Source organism: Epinephelus fuscoguttatus, linkage group LG23 (assembly GCF_011397635.1).
Source record: "Epinephelus fuscoguttatus linkage group LG23, E.fuscoguttatus.final_Chr_v1".
In the NCBI taxonomy this organism is placed as follows: Eukaryota; Metazoa; Chordata; class Actinopteri; order Perciformes; family Serranidae; genus Epinephelus; species Epinephelus fuscoguttatus.
The window spans coordinates 13,767,696-13,794,254 of record NC_064774.1 but is presented as its reverse complement, the minus strand read 5'-3'; the positions used below and the strand labels follow the sequence as shown (position 1 = coordinate 13,794,254).

Sequence of the window (26,559 nt, the reverse complement as noted above, 5' to 3'; positions counted from 1 at the left end):
GGCCGTGCCCTGAGGGTCTGCTCTTCAGAGCTGGCTGAGGTCTTTACAGACATTTACAATCTGTCCCTCTCCCGGTCATCTGTGCCTACATGCTTCAAGTTCACCACAATAGTGCCCATCCCCAAGAAAAACAATATAACCTCTCTGAATGAATACTGCCCCATAGCACTCACCTCAATTGTAATGAAGTGTGTTGAGAGAATAGTCATGTCACACATTAAACGGGTCATCCCAAATACACATGACCCACAGCAACTTGCATATCGTCAGAACCGTTCCACTGATGACACCGTTAATGCAGCCCTTCACACAATCCTTTCACACCTCAAACACAAAAGCACTCATGCTCGAATGCTGTTTGCAGACCCCAGGCAGTCAGAGTTGGTACCAGAACATCAGGCACAAAGACAGTGAGCACAGGGACCCCCCAAGGCTGCGTGCTGAGTCCACTCCTGTACACCCTGTTCTCCTACGACTGCGTCCCTTCCCAGAGCAACACCTCCATCATCAAGTTTGCTGACGACACAAGTGACATTGGGCTGATCACTGATGGAGAGGAAGCAGCCTACAGGGAAGAGGTGGCTCAGCTGGAGAGCGGATAAATAGAAGGGACCAGCACACCCCACTACACATCAGACTCCTTGGCACCCACATCAGCGAGGATCTCACCTGGACTCACAACACACAGCAGATCATCAAGAAAGCTCAACAGAGACTCTTCTTCTTTAGGAAGCTGAGGAAATCTGGACTATCCTCCAAACTCCTCACCATCTATTACAGATGCATTACATCCTGACAAACTCCATCACAGTGTGGTATGGGAACTGCACTGTTCAGGACAGGAAGGCTCTCCAGCATGTCACTAAAATGGCACAGTTCATATGTGGAGCAGTCCTCCCCTCATTATAGAACATCTACGACACCCGGGTCACAAAAAGGGCACTCAACATCATTGAGGACGACACCCACCCACAGCACATACTGTTCACACTCCTGCCGTCTGGCAGACATTACAGAAGTGTGAAAGCAAGGACAACCAGACTCAAAAAACAGTTTGTATCCACAGGCCATCAGACTACTAAACCGGTGATTATCTGTCTCTCTGTACATATACAAATTGGATAATGTGACAATATTTGATACTACTACTTGCACAACAATATTTGCACAACAAATCTGACTGTACACAATACTTGCCTTTTTTTATTATTTATTTTTTATTTTAGTTTAGTCATTGTGTGTGAGGGCAACTCGCAACGTACGAATTTCATTGCCTGTAACCACCTTTATGTTTGCTGTGTACATGATAATAAACCTCTTGAATCTTAAAATGTTGAAGAGCATGTTTTATCTTTAACTTCAATCCAGTTCATCTTATACTTAACTACTCACAGTAAACAAAATTTTGACCAAGGGTGCCCAAACCTTTGCATGCCACTGTAATAATTTGTAGCAATGTAGCCAGGTGGAACTGACGCTGTGGGAAATTTGGTCCAGCCAGATCTGTAATCTGATGTACTGACAGTAATTAGGTGATAGCTGAACTAGTGTGCCGGCCTTGTGTAAAACGTGTTAGCATCAGTGGATGAGGGACTGCGAACAGAGCAGAATGAAATATTGCTGTCTACATGCTTTCTGAATGTGTGTATTGATAAAGTATTAAAAGTATGAGTGCTTTTTACTTGCAAAGGTTTAACTGCACTCACAGTAATGGGTGTAGTTGCAGTCAACTCAATGTTACATTCGATGTAATTGATCATACCTTGCTTACTGGCAAACTACAGTGTTATGGTTTCACTCCAGATAAAATCTTATGGTTTAATCATTATCTCTCAGGGAGAAGAGAGTCTTCTTTAACCGCAGCAACAAGAATTTCACTGACTGTGGAGTACCACAAGGCAGTTGTTTAGGGACTCCATTTTACTAATGATTGTATATGGATAGATATATATAGATGGGTTGAGGTCAACAAGTTGGTTTTAAATATTTCCAAGACTAAGACCATTGTGATAGGATCTCGACATATGTTGGCCAACAACCCCAAAGTAAATTTGGTAATTGGTTCCACAAATATTGAAGAAGGAAGCACAATAAAACTTGCAGGCATAACTTTGGATAGCTCACTATCCTGGTCTAAACACATTAATGATATTGTCATCAAAATGGGAATCAGCATTACTAGGAGGTCTTCTGCTTTCATCGCTCCCTCAGTAATGAAATCAGTTACTCATTCTTTGATTTTGTTTCACCTAGAATACTGTCCTGTAATCTGGCCGTCAGCATCAAAATTACATCTGAAAAAGTTGCAGATTTCCAAAAATAAAGCGGCTTGTCTGGCACTCGGCTGCTGATTCAGAGCTAGTGTCAGCTGTATGCATGCACACCTGGCTTGGCTGATGGTTGAACAGAAAATGTCTTTATGTCGCCAAATGTTACTGAGTGTCATTAGTACATAGAATTAGTACATAGTAAGCACATAGCATTATCTTAATATACTTATGTTCGTACTTTTATTTTTTTTCATTCTTCTATAAATTGATTTCTTTAGTCTGCTTATCTTATTATCTCTTATGTTTGTAGTGTCTTTTCTTTCTGCTGCTATTTTGACTTGTGGTTCAGTCTATGATTACATTGTCCTTTTTTTAAAAAAAAACAAAAAAACAAAAAACAGTTTAGTATCAGATTGGTATTTTGATTGTTTCTAGATCTTAATTTGTCTGAACTCCTATTTTATGGTTGTACTGTATTTCATTGTGTAGGACCCCAAAAAGACCAGAGGCACATTCATGTGCTTCTAATGGGGATCCTTGAACAAACAATAAACAATTGTTAGTAAAAAAAAAAAAGTAAAATGATTTGAGGAGCACACTGTAGCTTCCCCACCATTATTTGAAACCATTTGTTTGCTGAGTTGGTCAGTTAAGCAAACTTCCCTAAGCCTTGGGATATTAGCCAAATTAGATTGACAGAACAAAACAAAATTTTTTTAAAAAAAGTTTTGGAGCATCTAAAAGTCAAGTCACTGTTGTTGTTTCAGAGTTTTAGAAGCTCTTAGTTCTTATCCCAAAAATTCTCATGACCCCAGACTTGTTCAATTATTGTGTGATTTGAAACACTCATTTTATGTAGTTAAGAATATATCAGGCAAATATGCATACAGTAAGCTTTCCAGAAGACAACCTCTTCCTTTCAGGTGGGGTTATGTGGACGCCATACTGCTACGCTGAGAAACTTTGTTTCCTTATTAGTTAAATACATTTAAAAATGAACAAATATTAAAACCACAGCTGTACAATCAATGCCAGGAGGCTCCCAGCTATTTCACTGAGGGACTTCCAAACATACTGTACACCTGATCAGTATTTAACATTAGAGAATAAATGTGATACAAGTGTTCACTTGATCCTTGATGTCGGAAGTGTTTCTGCATTACATCATAAACCTTGGGGCATTGTTTGACATGGACTAGCAAACCCTGGACAATTAATTGGATACTCTCGTCATTGTTAACAAACATACTTCCGTCAAAAAAAAGGGGTATAAATTTGAGGTGCATCAGTCAGACAGTCAGAACACTCCTGTTTCGAGTTGAAGTCATTTGGACCTGAGAGCAACTGCAAACTGAAGGTGAGTCCAGTACATTTATTTCACTCCTTCCACAAACCCAACAGAGTCGGTTACTAAATGCTCACAGACTGTTTGATAGTATTTATGTAAGTTTTTATGATTTCTTTCAGAAAATGAAGATCCAAATTTTGGTGCTGGCCTTTGCTTTGGTGGCTGTGATCACTGCAGCACCAGCAGCACCAGCCAAAAAGGCTGCTGCAGTAGACCCAGGTAACTAGATGATCTAATGTAATGTGATAGTTGTCATAATAGTTGAAGTAGTGTGATATGTGCACCAGATGTCTCATGTATTGATTCAATGCTATAACACCGTATGTACAGTACAGGCCAAAAGTTTGGACACACCTTCTCATTCAATGCGTTTTCTTTATTTTCATGACTATTTACATTGTAGATTCTCACTGAAGGCATCAAAACTATGAATGAACACATGTGGAGTTATGTACTTAACAAAAAAAGGTGAAATAACTGAAAACATGTTTTATATTCTAGTTTCTTCAAAATAGCCACCCTTTGCTCTGATTACTGCTTTGCACACTTTTGGCATTCTCTCCATGAGCTTCAAGAGGTAGTCACCTGAAATGGTTTTCCAACAGTCTTGAAGGAGTTTCCAGAGGTGTTTAGCACTTGTTGGCCCCTTTGCCTTCACTCTGCGGTCCAGCTCACCCCAAACCATCTCGATTGGGTTCAGGTCCGGTGACTGTGGAGGCCAGGTCATCTGCCGCAGCACTCCATCACTCTCCTTCTTGGTCAAATAGCCCTTACACAGCCTGGAGGTGTGTTTGGGGTCATTGTCCTGTTGAAAAATAAATGATCGTCCAACTAAACGCAAACCGGATGGGATGGCATGTCGCTGCAGGATGCTGTGGTAGCCATGCTGGTTCAGTGTGCCTTCAATTTTGAATAAATCCCCAACAGTGTCACCAGCAAAACACCCCCACACCATCACACCTCCTCCTCCATGCTTCACAGTGGGAACCAGGCATGTGGAATCCATCCGTTCACCTTTTCTGCGTCTCTCAAAGACACGGCGGTTGGAACCAAAGATCTCAAATTTGGACTCATCAGACCAAAGCACAGATTTCCACTGGTCTAATGTCCATTCCTTGTGTTTCTTGGCCCAAACAAATCTCTTCTGCTTGTTGCCTCTCCTTAGCAGTGGTTTCCTAGCAGCTATTTGACCATGAAGGCCTGATTCGCGCAGTCTCCTCTTAACAGTTGTTCTAGAGATGGGTCTGCTGCTAGAACTCTGTGTGGCATTCATCTGGTCTCTGATCTGAGCTGCTGTTAACTTGCGATTTCTGAGGCTGGTGACTCGGATGAACTTATCCTCAGAAGCAGAGGTGACTCTTGGTCTTCCTTTCCTGGGTCGGTCCTCATGTGTGCCAGTTTCGTTGTAGCGCTTGATGGATTTTGCGACTCCACTTGGGGACACATTTAAAGTTTTTGCAATTTTCCGGACTGACTGACCTTCATTTCTTAAAGTAATGATGGCCACTCGTTTTTCTTTAGTTAGCTGATTGGTTCTTGCCATAATATGAATTTTAACAGTTGTCCAATAGGGCTGTCGGCTGCGTATTAACCTGACTTCTGCACAACACAACTGATGGTCCCAACCCCATTGATAAAGCAAGAAATTCCACTAATTAACCCTGATAAGGCACACCTGTGAAGTGGAAACCATTTCAGGTGACTACCTCTTGAAGCTCATGGAGAGAATGCCAAGAGTGTGCAAAGCAGTAATCAGCGCAAAGGGTGGCTATTTTGAAGAAACTAGAATATAAAACATGTTTTCAGTTATTTCACCTTTTTTTGTTAAGTACATAACTCCACATGTGTTCATTCATAGTTTTGATGCCTTCAGTGAGAATCTACAATGTAAATAGTCATGAAAATAAAGAAAATGCATTGAATGAGAAGGTGTGTCCAAACTTTTGGCCTGTACTGTATGTTAGGAAGTCAGTGTCTTGTGCAATTTTTAAAACAATTACAGAACTTGCCAAGTTCTTTACAGACAACAGTTTGACTAACTGTCTTTTATTTATGGATGCAATTTCTTCTAAAGATGAAAAGGCTCTGGACGATGCTATTGTCAAGAACGGCCCTGAAATAGACAAGGCGCTCAAAGACGTCACTGTCAACGATGCAATGTCCGACTCTGACATTCAGGACCTGGCTATGAGCATGATGACCTCCGCTGACGTAGAGGAGGTGGCAAACAACATGACCTCCGCTGACGTAGATGATGTGGTGGCAGCCAGCGACGCTGATGATGACGCAGACTCTGATGAGGAAGCTGAAGTAGCTGTGGCATTGGCCAACGATGCCGATGATGACGCAGACTCCAACGACGTCGCTGACGTAGCTGAGCTGGCAGACAACGACGCTGACGCAGACTCCATCGATGATGCTGACATAGCCGAGGTGGCTGCAAGTGCTTAATATGCTAAGAAATCAGAATCCTTCAAAAGTCATTTAAAAAAAACATATATTTTATACAATATATATACCGTACAGGCCAAAAGTTTGGACACACCTTCTCATTCAATGCGTTTTCTTTATTTTCATGACTATTTACATTGTAGATTCTCACTGAAGGCATCAAAACTATGAATGAACACATGTGGAGTTATGTACTTAACAAAAAAAGGTGAAATAACTGAAAACATGTTTTATGTTCTAGTTTCTTCAAAATAGCCACCCTTTGCTCTGATTACTGCTTTGCACACTCTTGGCATTCTCTCCATGAGCTTCAAGAGGTAGTCACCTGAAATGGTTTCCACTTCACAGGTGTGCCTTATCAGGGTTAATTAGTGGAATTTCTTGCTTTGTCAATGGGGTTGGGACCATCAGTTGTGTTGTGCAGAAGTCAGGTTAATACACAGCCGACAGCCCTATTGGACAACTGTTAAAATTCATATTATGGCAAGAACCAATCAGCTAACTAAAGAAAAACGAGTGGCCATCATTACTTTAAGAAATGAAGGTCAGTCCGGAAAATTGCAAAAACTTTAAATGTGTCCCCAAGTGGAGTCGCAAAAACCATTAAGTGCTACAACGAAACTGGCACACATGAGGACCGACCCAGGAAAGGAAGACCAAGAGTCACCTCTGCTTCTGAGGATAAGTTCATCCGAGTCACCAGCCTCAGAAATCGCTAAAAAGTTAACAGCAGCTCAGATCAGAGACCAGATGAATTAAGATTAAGAGGAGACTGAATCAGGCCTTCATGGTCAAATAGCTGCTAGGAAACCACTGCTAAGGAGAGGCAACAAGCAGAAGAGATTTGTTTGGGCCAAGAAACACAAGGAATGGACATTAGACCAGTGGAAATCTGTGCTTTGGTTTGATGAGTCCAAATTTGAGATCTTTGGTTCCAACCGCCGTGTCTTTGTGAGGCGCAGAAAAGGTGAACGGATGGATTCCACATGCCTGGTTCCCACTGTGAAGCATGGAGGAGGAGGTGTGATGGTGTGGGGTGTTTTGCTGGTGACACTGTTGGGGATTTATTCATAATTGAAGTCTCACTGAAACAGCATGGATTCCACACCATCCTGCAGCTACATGCCATCCCATCCGGTTTGCGTTTAGTTGGACGATCATTTATTTTTCAACAGGACAATGACCCCAAACACACCTCCAGGCTGTGTAAGGGCTATTTGACCAAGAAGGAGAGTGATGGAGTGCTGCGACAGATGACCTGGCCTCCACAGTCACCGGACCTGAACCCAATCGAGATGGTTTGGGGTGAGCTGGACTGCAGAGTGAAGGCAAAGGGGCCAACAAGTGCTAAACACCTCTGGGAACTCCTTCAAGACTGTTGGAAAACCATTTCAGGTGACTACCTCTTGAAGCTCATGGAGAGAATGCCAAGAGTGTGCAAAGCAGTAATCAGAGCAAAGGGTGGCTATTTTGAAGAAACTAGAATATAAAACATGTTTTCAGTTATTTCACCTTTTTTTGTTAAGTACATAACTCCACATGTGTTCATTCATAGTTTTGATGCCTTCAGTGAGAATCTACAATGTAAATAGTCATGAAAATAAAGAAAACGCATTGAATGAGAAGGTGTGTCCAAACTTTTGGCCTGTACTGAACATGTGTATGTGTTCTATCTCTGCAGCTCTCCAGTAAAACAGGTATCATCTTGATTGCCAGGCTATGTACACTAAAGCCCTCTGAAGCATTGTCTTACAATAATGGGACCACATTTTGTTGCACTGTGTGGTGTTAAACCAGTTGTCCTTCGGGACAGATAAAATTGACAGGTGACATTGATGTAAAAGCTTGTGACAACATGAAATAAAAGGTTTGTGTCAGTTTCAATATCTGCATTCTTGTGCTTTTTTCTGTGTCTGTGTACCTGTAATATTTATTTATTCATTTCAAAACCACTTTTCTGGTGGTGATGAGGTGGTGAATATCACGACCCCCGCTGACACTGATGAGGTGTTGAGCAACACGGATGCAGATGATGTGGCCAGCATGATGACCTCCGCTGACGTACATAAGGTGTCGGAGCACGCAGTAGTTGAGCTAAGCTCATAGCTTGGTTAATCAGTCAAGTCGGACTTCTTGTCATGTCTATGTATATATGCAGAGGACAAAATCTAATTTCTAACCAAGTACGTCTGACTCCACCTTGATAGGCTGTGTCCTTTTTAATATAGTGCGTACTGAACTAGTTCTGGTTCTTACTCAGAAACTTAAATAAATCCGTGTTTTCCTTTTTCCTACCATCCATAAACTTCAAAATGTTTAGCTCCTTCAGCTGTCGGAGCATGAATGTAGTTTACTCATCCGTCTAGAAATGTGTCTTCTGCTTCTCGGTCGCCGCTTTTTTTTTTTTTTTTTTGGGAGTTACTGCATTGCTGCTACATCATCTCCTTTTTCCAAGCTAAGATATTCTCAAGCTGCATGTAAACGTGTAAATGCAATCTCCGACGACGATGCTGACGTAGCTGAGCTGGCAGACAACAACTCTGACGATGACGCAGACACTTGTGATGATGCTGACGTAGCTGTCATGGTGGCGAGCGCTTAATAAGCTAAGAAGTCAAAATCCCTCACAACATCCTGTATGTAATTCACAAGTATACAAAATGTCCTCTCTTATTTTTCAGTGAAATGACGCCTACAGATGTGCCACAAATTGTATTCAAAAAGGACAACGTTTCAGTCCAAGCAGGAGATTCGTCAGGTCAAATGCTTGATGCTTTAAGATCCATCCTGGATTGAAACTTGGTATTTATTCTTTTTTATTCTTGTTGAATAAATTTGTGACTTGAAGACAGTGTGCAGTGTTTCTTTTCTGCATTTATGTTGTTTGTTTTAATAGCCATGTACATGTGTGTGCGTATGTAGATCCAAACAGCATTGTTCTTCCTGAGTGAAGTTGATTTAATTCACAATTTCTTTTTTTTTAAAGCCTCAGTGTGTAAAAAGCCTCAGTGTGCCAGTCACTTCCCAATGGGAAGTGACGGTGTGACATTGTAGGACAAAAAGCCTTGCACAGACAGCAGAGTTTTTGAGTTTTCAGGAGTATCTAGCAAGGAGGTGAATATTCATTTAACATATCATGTTACGATATGTTATAGCTTACCAGTGAGATATAGGTTATCTGTGAGGTATATGTTATTCATTCTGCACAACGTGATTGGTTGGTGCCTTTTTTTGTGGTGCAAAGAACAAATCAGCCTCATTCTGAGAGTCAGCACCTTCAAGTCTGAGGCCATATTTGCCCCTTCTGGGTTGGGAGAGAGGTACAGCCTAAAACAAATAATGCTCCCGGGGCCAAGAATGATTTTTCTTGAATCTACCTTTATATACAGGTCCATACAGTAGCAACCTCGAACTCTCTGCCTATTGATATAAAATCTACCATGAATGAAAAAATTACCATTACAAAGCTTACAAAGAAATATCTTGCCATAAGATAAGCACACAGCCTTATTTGAATGTACTTATGTTCTTATTTATATATCCTCATTCTTCTATAAATGTATCTGTTGGACTTCTGGCTATGTCATGACCAAGAAAGATGCTTGAACACCCAGCTCCACCAGCCCCTGAACTAAAATAGCCTAAAGCAGAGATGTAGTCGACAAATGAACACTAGACTGCACAACAAACTCTGGACTACAATGAGCTTGAGTCAGAAAACGAACAAGACACAACACACACACAGTCAATATAGTAACAGTAACAGTTATTTCACTGAAGGACTTCCAAGCATACTGTACACCTGTTCAATATTCAATATTAGCAAATAAAAGTGATACAAGTGTTCACTTGATCCTTGATGTCACAGTGTGTCTTTGCATTACAACATTAGCCTTCAGGCATTGTTTGTCAAAGACCATCAAACCCTGACCTGGACAATTAATTGGATACTCGTCATTGTTAACAAACATACTTCCGTCAAAAAGGGGTATAAATTTGAGGTGCATCAGTCAGACAGTCAGAACACTCCTGTTTCGAGTTGAAGTCATTTGGACCTGAGAGCAACTGCAAACTGAAGGTGAGTCCAGTACATTTATTTCACTCCTTCCACAAACCCAACAGAGTCGGTTACTAAATGCTCACAGACTGTTTGATAGTATTTATGTAAGTTTTATGATTTCTTTCAGAAAATGAAGATCCAAATTTTGGTGCTGGCCTTTGCTTTGGTGGCTGTGATCACTGCACCAGCAGCACCAGCCAAAAAGGCTGCTGCAGTAGACCCAGGTAACTAGATGATCTAATGTAATGTGATAGTTGTCATAATAGTTGAAGTAGTGTGATATGTGCACCAGATGTCTCATGTATTGATTCAATGCTATAACACTGTATGTACAGTACAGGCCAAAAGTTTGGACACACCTTCTCATTCAATGCGTTTTCTTTATTTTCATGACTATTTACATTGTAGATTCTCACTGAAGGCATCAAAACTATGAATGAACACATGTGGAGTTATGTACTTAACAAAAAAAGGTGAAATAACTGAAAACATGTTTTATATTCTAGTTTCTTCAAAATAGCCACCCTTTGCTCTGATTACTGCTTTGCACACTCTTGGCATTCTCTCCATGAGCTTCAAGAGGTAGTCACCTGAAATGGTTTTCCAACAGTCTTGAAGGAGTTTCCAGAGGTGTTTAGCACTTGTTGGCCCCTTTGCCTTCACTCTGCGGTCCAGCTCACCCCAAACCATCTCGATTGGGTTCAGGTCCGGTGACTGTGGAGGCCAGGTCATCTGCCGCAGCACTCCATCACTCTCCTTCTTGGTCAAATAGCCCTTACACAGCCTGGAGGTGTGTTTGGGGTCATTGTCCTGTTGAAAAATAAATGATGGTCCAACTAAACGCAAACCGGATGGGATGGCATGCCATGCTGGTTCAGTGTGCCTTCAATTTTGAATAAATCCCCAACAGTGTCACCAGCAAAACACCCCCACACCATCACACCTCCTCCTCCATGCTTCACAGTGGGAACCAGGCATGTGGAATCCATCCGTTCACCTTTTCTGCGTCTCTCAAAGACACGGCGGTTGGAACCAAAGATCTCAAATTTGGACTCATCAGACCAAAGCACAGATTTCCACTGGTCTAATGTCCATTCCTTGTGTTTCTTGGCCCAAACAAATCTCTTCTGCTTGTTGCCTCTCCTTAGCAGTGGTTTCCTAGCAGCTATTTGACCATGAAGGCCTGATTCGCGCAGTCTCCTCTTAACAGTTGTTCTAGAGATGGGTCTGCTGCTAGAACTCTGTGTGGCATTCATCTGGTCTCTGATCTGAGCTGCTGTTAACTTGCGATTTCTGAGGCTGGTGACTCGGATGAACTTATCCTCAGAAGCAGAGGTGACTCTTGGTCTTCCTTTCCTGGGTCGGTCCTCATGTGTGCCAGTTTCGTTGTAGCGCTTGATGGATTTTGCGACTCCACTTGGGGACACATTTAAAGTTTTTGCAATTTTCCGGACTGACTGACCTTCATTTCTTAAAGTAATGATGGCCACTCGTTTTTCTTTAGTTAGCTGATTGGTTCTTGCCATAATATGAATTTTAACAGTTGTCCAATAGGGCTGTCGGCTGCGTATTAACCTGACTTCTGCACAACACAACTGATGGTCCCAACCCCATTGATAAAGCAAGAAATTCCACTAATTAACCCTGATAAGGCACACCTGTGAAGTGGAAACCATTTCAGGTGACTACCTCTTGAAGCTCATGGAGAGAATGCCAAGAGTGTGCAAACTAGAATATAAAACATGTTTTCAGTTATTTCACCTTTTTTTGTTAAGTACATAACTCCACATGTGTTCATTCATAGTTTTGATGCCTTCAGTGAGAATCTACAATGTAAATAGTCATGAAAATAAAGAAAATGCATTGAATGAGAAGGTGTGTCCAAACTTTTGGCCTGTACTGTATGTTAGGAAGTCAGTGTCTTGTGCAATTTTTAAAACAATTACAGAACTTGCCAAGTTCTTTACAGACAACAGTTTGACTAACTGTCTTTTATTTATGGATGCAATTTCTTCTAAAGATGAAAAGGCTCTGGACGATGCTATTGTCAAGAACGGCCCTGAAATAGACAAGGCGCTCAAAGACGTCACTGTCAACGATGCAATGTCCGACTCTGACATTCAGGACCTGGCTATGAGCATGATGACCTCCGCTGACGTAGAGGAGGTGGCAAACAACATGACCTCCGCTGACGTAGATGATGTGGTGGCAGCCAGCGACGCTGATGATGACGCAGACTCTGATGAGGAAGCTGAAGTAGCTGTGGCATTGGCCAACGATGCCGATGATGACGCAGACTCCAACGACGTCGCTGACGTAGCTGAGCTGGCAGACAACGACGCTGACGCAGACTCCATCGATGATGCTGACATAGCCGAGGTGGCTGCAAGTGCTTAATATGCTAAGAAATCAGAATCCTTCAAAAGTCATTTAAAAAAAACATATATTTTATACAATATATATACAGTACAGGCCAAAAGTTTGGACACACCTTCTCATTCAATGCGTTTTCTTTATTTTCATGACTATTTACATTGTAGATTCTCACTGAAGGCATCAAAACTATGAATGAACACATGTGGAGTTATGTACTTAACAAAAAAAGGTGAAATAACTGAAAACATGTTTTATGTTCTAGTTTCTTCAAAATAGCCACCCTTTGCTCTGATTACTGCTTTGCACACTCTTGGCATTCTCTCCATGAGCTTCAAGAGGTAGTCACCTGAAATGGTTTCCACTTCACAGGTGTGCCTTATCAGGTTAATTAGTGGAATTTCTTGCTTTGTCAATGGGGTTGGGACCATCAGTTGTGTTGTGCAGAAGTCAGGTTAATACACAGCCGACAGCCCTATTGGACAACTGTTAAAATTCATATTATGGCAAGAACCAATCAGCTAACTAAAGAAAAACGAGTGGCCATCATTACTTTAAGAAATGAAGGTCAGTCAGTCCGGAAAATTGCAAAAACTTTAAATGTGTCCCCAAGTGGAGTCGCAAAAACCATTAAGTGCTACAACGAAACTGGCACACATGAGGACCGACCCAGGAAAGGAAGACCAAGAGTCACCTCTGCTTCTGAGGATAAGTTCATCCGAGTCACCAGCCTCAGAAATCGCTAAAAAGTTAACAGCAGCTCAGATCAGAGACCAGATGAATTAAGATTAAGAGGAGACTGCACGAATCAGGCCTTCATGGTCAAATAGCTGCTAGGAAACCACTGCTAAGGAGAGGCAACAAGCAGAAGAGATTTGTTTGGGCCAAGAAACACAAGGAATGGACATTAGACCAGTGGAAATCTGTGCTTTGGTTTGATGAGTCCAAATTTGAGATCTTTGGTTCCAACCGCCGTGTCTTTGTGAGACGCAGAAAAGGTGAACGGATGGATTCCACATGCCTGGTTCCCACTGTGAAGCATGGAGGAGGAGGTGTGATGGTGTGGGGGTGTTTTGCTGGTGACACTGTTGGGGATTTATTCAAAATTGAAGGCACACTGAACCAGCATGGCTACCACAGCATCCTGCAGCGACATGCCATCCCATCCGGTTTGCGTTTAGTTGGACGATCATTTATTTTTCAACAGGACAATGACCCCAAACACACCTCCAGGCTGTGTAAGGGCTATTTGACCAAGAAGGAGAGTGATGGAGTGCTGCGACAGATGACCTGGCCTCCACAGTCACCGGACCTGAACCCAATCGAGATGGTTTGGGGTGAGCTGGACTGCAGAGTGAAGGCAAAGGGGCCAACAAGTGCTAAACACCTCTGGGAACTCCTTCAAGACTGTTGGAAAACCATTTCAGGTGACTATCTTGAAGCTCATGGAGAGAATGCCAAGAGTGTGCAAAGCAGTAATCAGAGCAAAGGGTGGCTATTTTGAAGAAACTAGAATATAAAACATGTTTTCAGTTATTTCACCTTTTTTGTTAAGTACATAACTCCACATGTGTTCATTCATAGTTTTGATGCCTTCAGTGAGAATCTACAATGTAAATAGTCATGAAAATAAAGAAAACGCATTGAATGAGAAGGTGTGTCCAAACTTTTGGCCTGTACTGAACATGTGTATGTGTTCTATCTCTGCAGCTCTCCAGTAAAACAGGTATCATCTTGATTGCCAGGCTATGTACACTAAAGCCCTCTGAAGCATTGTCTTACAATAATGGGACCACATTTTGTTGCACTGTGTGGTGTTAAACCAGTTGTCCTTCGGGGACAGATAAAATTGACAGGTGACATTGATGTAAAAGCTTGTGACAACATGAAATAAAAGGTTTGTGTCAGTTTCAATATCTGCATTCTTGTGCTTTTTTCTGTGTCTGTGTACCTGTAATATTTATTTATTCATTTCAAAACCACTTTTCTGGTGGTGATGAGGTGGTGAATATCACGACCCCCGCTGACACTGATGAGGTGTTGAGCAACACGGATGCAGATGATGTGGCCAGCATGATGACCTCCGCTGACGTACATAAGGTGTCGGAGCACGCAGGTAGTTGAGCTAAGCTCATAGCTTGGTTAATCAGTCAAGTCGGACTTCTTGTCATGTCTATGTATATATGCAGAGGACAAAATCTAATTTCTAACCAAAGCACGTCTGACTCCACCTTGATAGGCTGTGTCCTTTTTAATATAGTGCGTACTGAACTAGTTCTGGTTCTTACTCAGAAACTTAAATAAATCCGTGTTTTCCTTTTTCCTACCATCCATAAACTTCAAAATGTTTAGCTCCTTCAGCTGTCGGAGCATGAATGTAGTTTACTCATCCGTCTAGAAGTGTGTCTTCTGCTTCTCGGTCGCCGCTTTTTTTTTTTTTTTTTTGGGAGTTACTGCATTGCTGCTACATCATCTCCTTTTTCCAAGCTAAGATATTCTCAAGCTGCATGTAAACGTGTAAATGCAATCTCCGACGACGATGCTGACGTAGCTGAGCTGGCAGACAACAACTCTGACGATGACGCAGACACTTGTGATGATGCTGACGTAGCTGTCATGGTGGCGGCGCTTAATAAGCTAAGAAGTCAAAATCCCTCACAACATCCTGTATGTAATTCACAAGTATACAAAATGTCCTCTCTTATTTTTCAGTGAAATGACGCCTACAGATGTGCCACAAATTGTATTCAAAAGGACAACGTTTCAGTCCAAGCAGGAGATTCCAGGTCAAATGCTTGATGCTTTAAGATCCATCCTGGATTGAAACTTGGTATTTATTCTTTTTTATTCTTGTTGAATAAATTTGTGACTTGAAGACAGTGTGCAGTGTTTCTTTTCTGCATTTATGTTGTTTGTTTTAATAGCCATGTACATGTGTGTGCGTATGTAGATCCAAACAGCATTGTTCTTCCTGAGTGAAGTTGATTTAATTCACAATTTCTTTTTTTTTAAAGCCTCAGTGTGTAAAAAGCCTCAGTGTGCCACCGTCACTTCCCAATGGGAAGTGACGGTGGCATTGTAGGACAAAAAGCCTTGCACAGACAGCAGAGTTTTTTGAGTTTTTCAGGAGTATCTAGCAAGGAGGTGAATATTCATTTAACATATCATGTTACGATATGTTATAGCTTACCAGTGAGATATAGGTTATCTGTGAGGTATATGTTATTCATTCTGCACAACGTGATTGGTTGGTGCCTTTTTTTGTGGTGCAAAGAACAAATCAGCCTCATTCTGAGAGTCAGCACCTTCAAGTCTGAGGCCATATTTGCCCCTTCTGGGTTGGGAGAGAGGTACAGCCTAAAACAAATAATGCTCCCGGGGCCAAGAATGATTTTTCTTGAATCTACCTTTATATACAGGTCCATACAGTAGCAACCTCGAACTCTCTGCCTATTGATATAAAATCTACCATGAATGAAAAAATTACCATTACAAAGCTTACAAAGAAATATCTTGCCTTAAGATAAGCACACAGCCTTATTTTATGTTCTTGTTTTTATATCCTCATTCTTCTATAAATGTATCTGTTGGACTTCTGGCTATGTCATGACCAAGAAAGATGCTTGAACACCCAGCTCCACCAGACCCTGAACTAAAATAGCCTAAAGCAGAGATGTAGTCGACAAATGAACACTAGACTGCACAACAAACTCTGGACTACAATGAGCTTGAGTCAGAAAACGAACAAGACACAACACACACACAGTCAATATAGTAACAGTAACAGTTATTTCACTGAAGGACTTCCAAGCATACTGTACACCTGTTCAATATTCAATATTAGCAAATAAAAGTGATACAAGTGTTCACTTGATCCTTGATGTCACAGTGTGTCTTTGCATTACAACATTAGCCTTCAGGCATTGTTTGTCAAAGACCATCAAACCCTGGAAACTTTTCATTGGATGCTGTACTTACTGTAAACAAACATACTTTGGTCAAAGGGGTATAAATTTGAGGTGCATCAGTCAGACAGTCAGAATACTCCTGTTTCGAGTTGAAGTCATTTGGACCTGAGAGCAACTGCAAACTGAAGGTGAGTCCAGTACATTTGTTTCACTCCTTCCACAAACCCAACAGAGTCAGTTACTAAATGCTCACAGACTGTTTGATAGTGTTTATGTAAGATTTTATGATTTCTTTCAGAAAATGAAGATCCAAATTTTGGTGCTGGCCTTTGCTTTGGTGGCTGTGATCACTGCAGCACCAGCAGCACCAGCCAAAAAGGCTGCTGCAGTAGACCCAGGTAACTAGATGATCTAATGTAATGTGATAGTTGTCATAATAGCTGAAGTAGTGTGATACGTGCACCAGATGTCTTATGTATTGATGCAATGCTATAACACTGTATGTATGTTAGGAAGTCAGTGTCTTGTGCAATTTTTAAAACAATTACAGAACTTGTCAAGTTCTTTACAGACAACACTTTGACTAACTGTCTTTTATTTATGGATGCAATTACTTCTAAAGATGAAAAGGCTCTGGACGATGCTATTGCCAAGAACGGCCCTGCAATAGACAAGGCGCTCAAAGACGTCACTGTCGACGATGCAATGTCCGACTCTGACATTCAGGACCTGGCTGTGAGCAACATGAACGACGCTGATGCAGATGAGGTGGCAAGCAACATGACCTCCGCTGACACAGATGACGCGTTGAGCAGCTTGGACGAAGATGATGTGGCCAGCATGATGACCTCCGCTGACGCAGATGAGGTGGCAAGCAACATGACCTCTGCTGACGCAGATGATCTGGCGGCGGCCAGTGACTCTGACGATGATGCAGACTCAGACGAAGACGCTGATGTAGCTGCAGCAGCAGACAGCGACACTGACGATGATGATGACGCAGACTCCGACGACGATGCTGACGTAGCTGAAGCAGCAGACAGCGACTCTGACGATGACTCAGACTCCGACGACGATGCTGACGTAGCTGAAGCATCAGACAGCGACTCTGACGATGACGCAGACTCCGACGACGATGCTGACGTAGCTGCAGCAGCAGACAGCGACTCCGACGATGACGCAGACTCCGACGACGATGCTGACGTAGCTGCAGCAGCAGACAGCGACTCTGACGATGACGCAGACTCCGACGACGATGCTCAATAAGCTAAGACGCGAGAATCCCTCAAAAATCGTTAAAAAAAATGTATATTTTGTACGATATATATACATGTGTACATGTTCTATCTATGCAGCTCTCCTGCACCTGATCTACAGTGAAACAGGTATCACTTGACCCCCAGGCTATGTACACTAAAGCCCTCTGAAGTATTGTCTTACAATAATGGGACCACATTTTGTTGCACTGTGTGTGTTAAACCAGTTGTCCTTCGGGGACAGATAAAGTTGACAGGTGACAATGATGTGAAAGCTTGTGACAACATGAAATAAAAGGTTTGTGTCAGTTTCAATATCTGCATTCTTGTGCTTTTTTCTGTGTCTGTGTACCTGTAATATTTATTAATTCATTTCAAAACCACTTTTCTGGTGGCGATGAGGTGGTGAATAGCACGACCCCCGCTGACAATGATGAGGTGTTGAGCAAAACGGACGCAGATGATGTGGCCAGCATGATGACCTCTGCTGACGTAGATAAGGTGGTGGAGAGCGGCATTCAATACGTTTACATGCACGCAGTAGTCAAATTAAGGTCATAGCTCGCCCCTTCTGGTCTTGTCTGAGTACAAAGTACGTCTGAGTCTGCCTCGATGGGCAGTGCTGCGTACTTTTTAATATAGTGCATATTGAAATAGCTCCAGTTCTTGTTCAGAAACTTTTCAAAATCAACTGGCGTTTTGCGATTTCCTACCATCCATAAACTTCATAATGTTTAGCTCCTTTAGCTGTCGGAGCATGAATGTAGTTTCCTCATCCGTCCAGAAGTGCATCTTCTGCTTCTCGGTCACCATGGTGTGTGTTTGTTTGTTTTTCTGGGAGTTACTGCACTGCTGCTACGTCATCTGCTTCTTCTTCAGGGTGAAAGCTCGCGCAAGAAAAAGTGGTACATGCATAAAATTATCTAGGTGTGTTAGTCGAGCTACGGGTAGTCCAATTTCAGTTGGACTAAAGGCCCATTTATGCTCCCTTTACGTACGAAAATGTATACATCTGTTTCAAACGATGTTACTGTCACTGCCCACATGCTTCCATGCGTCCTTTATGTTGGCATGGATGTTAACCAATATATCCACCAGGGGGCAGCCCAGAGTCAAAAGTTTATGACAACAACAAACTCAAAAACAAACATGGTGACTGTGGAGGAGATATTGATAATGTACCTTTTGCATAAAAGACAAAAACAGAGGGACCCCAGTCGGAGGGCGCAAGGGTCGGCCCTGGGAGCGGAGCGGAGCCGGGAGGGCGGGGGGCTCCACGGAGAGGGAGACCCGAGCTTCGGGGGTATGTGTGGGGCCGGGAGTGCGGGCTCCGCGGAGAGGGAGGCCTCCGTGTTCGAGACGGGAGTGGGCGGGGGGAGGTAGGGCGCTCCCAGAGAGGGGAGAGGGAGAAATATAACAAAATAAGATAAAATAGGAAAAACCTGTCTCCCTCTTTTATTTTATTTTCAGCGTTTAAGGCGAAAAAGTTGTTATTAACTTAATGCCTGATCTACAGCAAAATTGGGATCATCATGACCACCAAACTATGTACAATAAAGCCATCTGAGGCATTGTCTTACAATAATGGGATCACATTTTATTGCACTCCATGTTGACAAACCAGTTGTCTTTTTGGGACATATAAAGTTGACAATTGAAGTTGTTATAAATGCTTGTGACAACATGAAAAAAAAGGTTTATCTCAGTTTAAATAAATGCATTTTTGTACTTTTTACTGTGTGATGAGGAACTGTGGACAGAGCAGAATGAAATGCTGCTGTCTACATGTTTATGCTCGCTGAATATGTGTATTTATGAGGTATTATAAGTATGAGTACTTTTTACTTGCAAAAGTTTAATTGCACCTACAGTAATGAATATAGGTGCCATCAACTCTAGTAATTTTTGAGCTATCTTCACGTTGTTTCTACCACAGCCTCTCTGCTGTTCACCAACATTACTCCATGTCACACGCACAGACATACATACATGAGTGTGTGTGTGTGTGTGTGTGTGTCTGTGTGGTCGAGGTCAGCCCCTGCACAGAGTGCAGGTGAGAGGTTGCAGGATGATAATGAATCAGACCAAAATGCTTAAAAGTACTGATAAAAGACCCAATAACTTTGGCGCTTATCAGTGCTATGGTCTTGCGAATTTAGCCCAGCAGCTCATTATACCAGATTTCAGTACCCATCCCTAATGTTGACTGAAGTTACCAACAGTACGCTGATTGTAACCATAGATCCTCTTGCTGTGTTGTAAGGAAACTATTGTATGCATGACAGTGTTGTGGCATCTTTAGTGGTCTTGTTGAAACATAAAATAATACAATCTGTTGATAGGAGAGTTCAGTGTCTGGGAGGTTTCCTACCCTGAGGTAGCGGTGTGTGCTGACTGATTACTGCTATGTGGTGCAGACATGTTTGTATTCGGGGGAGGGTTCATTATGTATTTTGTACTCATTCATTTATTCATGTTTCATAACCACTTATCCTAGTACAGGGTTGCGGGGGGCTAAGTGAGGTACAGCCTGGGCAGGTCACCAGACTATCACAGGGGCTAACACACAGAGACAGAAACCATTCACGCTCACATTCACACCTACTGACAATTTAGTCACCATTAGCCTAGCCTGCATGTCACTGGATTGTGGGAGGAGACGGAGAACCCACAGGAAACCCACGCTGAAAAAAGGAGAACATCGAACTCCATACAGAAGGGCTCCGGCCGATTGGTGGATTCAAACCGACCAGCGAGCTGCAAAAGAGACAGAAAACCATTCATGCTAACATTCACACCGACTGGCAATTTAGAGCCACCATTTACCTAGCCTACATGTCACTGGATTGTGAGAGGAAATGGAGAACCCGGAGAAAACCCACGCTTAAAAGGGAGAACATCAAACTCCATACTGAAGGGCTCCGGCTGGCTGATTCAAACCCAGAACCTTCTTGCTATAAGGCGACATTGCAAACATGGTACCACTGCTGCGTATTTCGTACTGTGATTAAATAATGCATTATTACTGTATATTGTATGTATAATTTTATGTGTGTTGTCGAGCTTCCCAAGAAGTTACAAACAAGTAACTGGGGGGAAAGCCAGACAGAGGTTTGCTGTGTAGCCGGTGATTTATGATCTTTACGTTTTGTTCGCTTGTCTTGCGTTGTCATGGGGAGTACTTGCATAAGATTAATTATGTTTTTGTTTTGTAGCAAGTGAGCTGCTGCCTTGGTTTTTTGTTTTGCTTCTTTGCTGCTTTTGATGTTAACTGCCCAAACCAGCAACCTTAAGCTCCGAAGGTGTAGCTTGTGAGCTCCTCACCCACTGGGCGTATGTATTTCTTTGCCCTGTCAACCCATTATGGGGAGGCATAATTTACTGTGTTGTTAGATCCAAACAACATGGTTCTTGCTGAGTGAAGCTGATTTAATTCACAATTTCTTTTTTTTTAACAATAAAGATTTCTATTTTTCATACAACGCTGTTTCTGGGGTGTATTAGCCTAAATGGTGTCTGGATCTGTTGTTTGTGGCTGGGCAGGTGCCACAGAAATATAATACTTTTTTATATGAGGTGCTGAGAAACATAAAAGATCAGCAGGCCTGCCATTGTCATTCTGCATAACGTGATTGGTTGGGGCCTTTTTTGTGGTGCAAAGAACAAATCAGCCTCATTCTGAGAGTCAGCACCTTCAAGTCTGAGGCCATATTTGCCCTTTTGTGCTAGGAGAGAGTTAAAGCCTAAAACAAATAATGCTCCTGGGGCCAAGAATAAATTTTCTTGAATCTACCTTTATATACAGGTCCATTGCAATCTGAAATTCTCTTCCTATTGATATAAAATCTACTATGAATGAAAAAATGACCATTACAAAGCTTACAAAGAAATATCTTGCCATAAGATAAGCACACAGCCTTATTTGAATGTACTTATGTTCTTATTTGTATATCCTCATTCTTCTATAAATGTATCTGTTGGACTTCTGGCTATGTCATGACCAAGAAAGATGCTTGAACACCCAGCTCCACCAGCCCCTGAACTAAAATAGCCTAAAGCAGAGATGTAGTCGACAAATGAACACTAGACTGCACAACAAACTCTGGACTACAATGAGCTTGAGTCAGAAAACAAACAAGAAGGACACCAAATCAGGAAAACATGACAAAATTAAGGCCGGCACAAAGCAGCTAATGCTAGCTGCAATGATGCCAGGCGTGGCTTGCAGTGAAACAAGTGGAGAGTTGGAGATGCTAGCAGGGTTGAGGAAACTCAGACAGGAGAATAGTGACTCTGTCCGGGACACCAAACTGTCCCTCAACAGGTTGGAAATATCCATGGGTGAGATGAAGAAGCAAGTGGAGAAGCTGGATGAAAGAGTAACGGCTGCAGAAAATAGAGCGAGCACCACAGAAGACAGGAGTATACGCCAAGAGAGAGCTATGGGATATTTACTAAGGAGAGAGGCTAGCTAGTCCGCAACAACTTCGAGGTGTACAGGATAAGAAAGGGCACAGAGAAGAACGACATGTTATTGTTCATGACTGACTTTTTTAGAGACAACACTAGAGCTGCAGGGAGGACTGGCAGACAGGTGCATAAAAATGTGCTCAATGGAAAAAAAAACTCCATGTAAAGACAGGCAGGTTTTTGATCCTATGGGCTCCTGTCGTTACATAATTTAGATTACGGAGTCAGAGGGTGCTGTGCTGATTTAATTGTGAATTTGGCCAAAACTGATATTGACTTATGTTAATGTATTTTTATTTCATTTTATTGTTTAACTATACCAATTAATCAATTTTTTGAGACTCTTTATGTGGATGTACATGTTGCCATAATTTGTAATTTGTATGTCTGGTTGCCTGTCTGTGAATCTTTTTTTTAAATTATTATTTCCTGGCATAGCAGCAATGTAAAATTCAAATTTGAATGAATGTTTTGTTAAATAAATACATTTATCTGATTAGTGTGCTTGTTTTATTATCACGTATGTTTGTAGTGTCTTTCCTTTCTGCTGCTTTGTTGAATTATGGTTTAGTCTACAATTACATCTCATTTTCTATCATTTGAGTATCAGTTTGGTATTTTGATTGTTTTTAGATCTTAATTTGTCTGTACTATTTTATGTTTATACTTAATTTCAATGTGGAGGACCCCAGGAAGACTAGAGGCACACTCATATGTTTATAATGGGGATCGTTGAATGAACAGTAAACAATTGTTAGCATTAAAATAATAAAATGATTCCAGGAGCACCCTGCAGTTTCCCCACCCTTGTTTAAAACCAGTTGTTTGCTGAGTTGGTCAGTTAATTAGCAAACTTACCTTAGCCTCAGGATATTAGCCAAATTAGAGTGAGAGTTAAAAAAACAACAAAAAAGTTTTTGAGCATCTGAAAGTCATGTCACTTTTGTGGTTTCACAGTTTCAGAGGCTCTTTGTTCTTATGATCAGATTATTTTTCCTGAAAAAGACTTTCCAGACTTGTTTTGTGTGATTTGAAATGTGCCACACTCATTTTTTATATGATTAAGAATATATCAGGCAAATATGAATACAATAATGCTTTGTGTTTTTATAAGTTAAATATGTTTAGATATAAACAAATATCAAAACTACAGCTGTACAATCAACGCCAGGAGGCTCCCAGTTAATTCACTGAAGGACTACTATACATACTGTACACCTGATCAGTATTCAGTATTAGCAAATAAAAGTGATACAAGCGTTCACTTGATCCTTGATGTCACAATGTGTCTTTGCATTACAACATTAGCCTTCAGGCATTGTTTGTCAAAGACCATCAAACCCTGGAAACTTTTCATTGGATGCTGTACTTACTGTAAACAAACATACTTTGGTCAAAGGGGTATAAATTTGAGGTGCATCAGACAGTCAGAATACTCCTGTTTCGAGTTGAAGTCATTTGGACCTGAGAGCAACTGCAAACTGAAGGTGAGTCCAGTACATTTGTTTCACTCCTTCCACAAACCCAACAGAGTCAGTTACTAAATGCTCACAGACTGTTTGATAGTGTTTATGTAAGATTTTATGATTTCTTTCAGAAAATGAAGATCCAAATTTTGGTGCTGGCCTTTGCTTTGGTGGCTGTGATCACTGCAGCACCAGCAGCACCAGCCAAAAAGGCTGCTGCAGTAGACCCAGGTAACTAGATGATCTAATGTAATGTGATAGTTGTCATAATAGCTGAAGTAGTGTGATACGTGCACCAGATGTCTCATGTATTGATTCAATGCTATAACACTGTATGTATGTTAGGAAGTCAGTGTCTTGTGCAATTTTTAAAACAATTACAGAACTTGTCAAGTTCTTTACAGACAACACTTTGACTAACAGTCTTTTATTTATGGATGCAATTACTTCTAAAGATGAAAAGGCTCTGGATGATGCTATTGCCAAGAACGGCCCTGCAATAGACAAGGCGCTCAAAGACGTCACTGTCGACGATGCAATGTCCGACTCTGACATTCAGGACCTGGCTGTGAGCAACATGAACGACGCTGATGCAGATGAGGTGGCAAGCAACATGACCTCTGCTGACACAGATGACGCGTTGAGCAGCTTGGACGAAGATGATGTGGCCAGCATGATGACCTCCGCTGACGCAGATGAGGTGGCAAGCAACATGACCTCTGCTGACGCAGATGATCTGGCGGCAGCCAGTGACTCTGACGATGATGCAGACTCAGACGAAGACGCTGATGTAGCTGCAGCAGCAGACAGCGACACTGACGATGATGATGACGCAGACTCCGACGACGATGCTGATGTAGCTGAAGCAGCAGACAGTGACTCTGACGATGACTCAGACTCCGACGACGATGCTGACGTAGCTGAAGCAGCAGACAGCGACTCTGACGATGACGCAGACTCCGACGACGATGCTGACGTAGCTGAAGCATCAGACAGCGACTCTGACGATGACGCAGACTCCGACGACGATGCTGACGTAGCTGCAGCAGCAGACAGCGACTCTGACGATGACGCAGACTCCAACGACGATGCTCAATAAGCTAAGACGTGAGAATCCCTCAAAAATCGTTAAAAAAATGTATATTTTGTACGATATATATATACATGTGTACGTGTTCTATCTATGCAGCTCTCCAACCTAACACCTGATCTACAGTGAAACAGGTATCACTTGACCCCCAGGCTATGTACACTAAAGCCCTCTGAAGCATTGTCTTACAATAATGAGACCACATTTTGTTGCACTGTGTGGTGTTAAACCAGTTGTCCTTCGGGGACAGATAAAGTTGACAGGTGACATTGATGTAAAAGCTTGTGACAACATGAAATAAAAAGTTTGTGTCAGTTTCAATATCTGCATTCTTGTGCTTTTTTCTGTGTCTGTGTACCTGTAATATTTATTAATTCATTTCAAAACCACTTTTCTGGTGGCGATGAGATGGTGAATAGCACGACCCCCGCTGACAATGATGAGGTGTTGAGCAAAATGGACGCAGATGATGTGGCCAGCATGATGACCTCTGCTGACGTAGATAAGGTGGTGGAGAGCGGCATTCAATACGTTTACATGCACGCAGTAGTCAAATTAAGGTCATAGCTCGCCCCTTCTGGTCTTGTCTGAGTACAAAGTACGTCTGAGTCTGCCTCGATGGGCGGTGCTGCGTACTTTTTAATATAGTGCATATTGAAATAGCTCCGGTTCTTGTTCAGAAACTTTTCAAAATCAACTGGCGTTTTGCGATTTCCTACCATCCATAAACTTCATAATGTTTAGCTCCTTTAGATGTCAGAGCATGAATGTAGTTTCCTCATCCGTCCAGAAGTGCATCTTCTGCTTCTCGGTCACCATGGTGTGTGTTTGTTTGTTTTTCTGGGAGTTACTGCACTGCTGCTACGTCATCTGCTTCTTCTTCAGGGTGAAAGCGCGCGCAAGAAAAAGTGGTACATGCATAAAATTATCTAGGTGTGTTAGTCGAGCTACGGGTAGTCCAATTTCAGTTGGACTAAAGGCCCATTTATGCTCCCTTTACGTACGAAAATGTATACATCTGTTTCAAACGATGTTACTGTCACTGCCCACATGCTTCCATGCGTCCTTTATGTTGGCATGGATGTTAACCAATATATCCACCAGGGGGCAGCCCAGAGTCAAAAGTTTATGACAACAACAAACTCAAAAACAAACATGGTGACTGTGGAGGAGATAATGATAATGTACCTTTTGCATAAAAGACAAAAACAGAGGGACCCCAGTCGGAGGGCGCAAGGGTTGGCCCTGGGAGCGGAGCGGAGCCGGGAGGGCGGGGGGGCTCCACGGAGAGGGAGACCCGAGCTTCGGGGGTATGTGTGGGGCCGGGAGTGCGGGCTCCGCGGAGAGGGAGGCCTCCGTGTTCGAGACGGGAGTGGGCGGGGGGAGGTAGGGCGCTCCCAGAGAGGGAAGAGGGAGAAGTATAACAAAATAAGATAAAATAGGAAAAACCTGTCTCCCTCTTTTATTTTATTTTCAGCGTTTAAGGCGAAAAAGTTGTTATTAACTTAATGCCTGATCTACAGCAAAATTGGGATCATCATGACCACCAAACTATGTACAATAAAGCCATCTGAGGCATTGTCTTACAATAATGGGATCACATTTTATTGCACTCCATGTTGTCAAACCAGTTGTCTTTTTGGGACATATAAAGTTGACAATTGAAGTTGTTATAAATGCTTGTGACAACATGAAAAAAAGGTTTATCTCAGTTTAAATAAATACATTTTTGTACTTTTTACTGTGTGATGAGGAACTGTGGACAGAGCAGAATGAAATATTGCTGTCTACATGTTTATTCTCACTGAATATGTGTATTTATGAGGTATTATAAGTATGAGTACTTTTTACTTGCAAAAGTTTAATT

General features: G+C 42.0%; 1 protein-coding gene across 1 annotated transcript; it reads left to right on the top strand.

The window, feature by feature from the left end:
- Nucleotides 1-10,113: 10,113 nt before the first annotated feature.
- On the top strand, nucleotides 10,114-17,917 carry LOC125883720 (clumping factor A-like). The gene is made up of 3 exons (XM_049568204.1): nucleotides 10,114-10,147; nucleotides 16,709-16,808; nucleotides 17,033-17,917. The coding sequence occupies exons 2-3, from the start codon at nucleotides 16,712-16,714 to the stop codon at nucleotides 17,674-17,676; spliced, it is 741 nt and encodes a 246-aa protein (XP_049424161.1). The 5' UTR covers nucleotides 10,114-10,147; nucleotides 16,709-16,711; the 3' UTR covers nucleotides 17,677-17,917.
- The last annotated feature ends 8,642 nt before the right edge of the window (nucleotides 17,918-26,559 follow it).

Excerpts from the sequence above, each read along its gene's own strand:
- LOC125883720 (XM_049568204.1), top strand. The coding sequence starts at position 16,712 with ATGAAGATCCAAATTTTGGTGCTGGCCTTTGCTTTGGTGGCTGTGATC. Across the intron at positions 16,809-17,032 it reads GGCTGCTGCAGTAGACCCAG|ATGAAAAGGCTCTGGACGAT; the intron begins GTAACTAGATGA and ends TTACTTCTAAAG.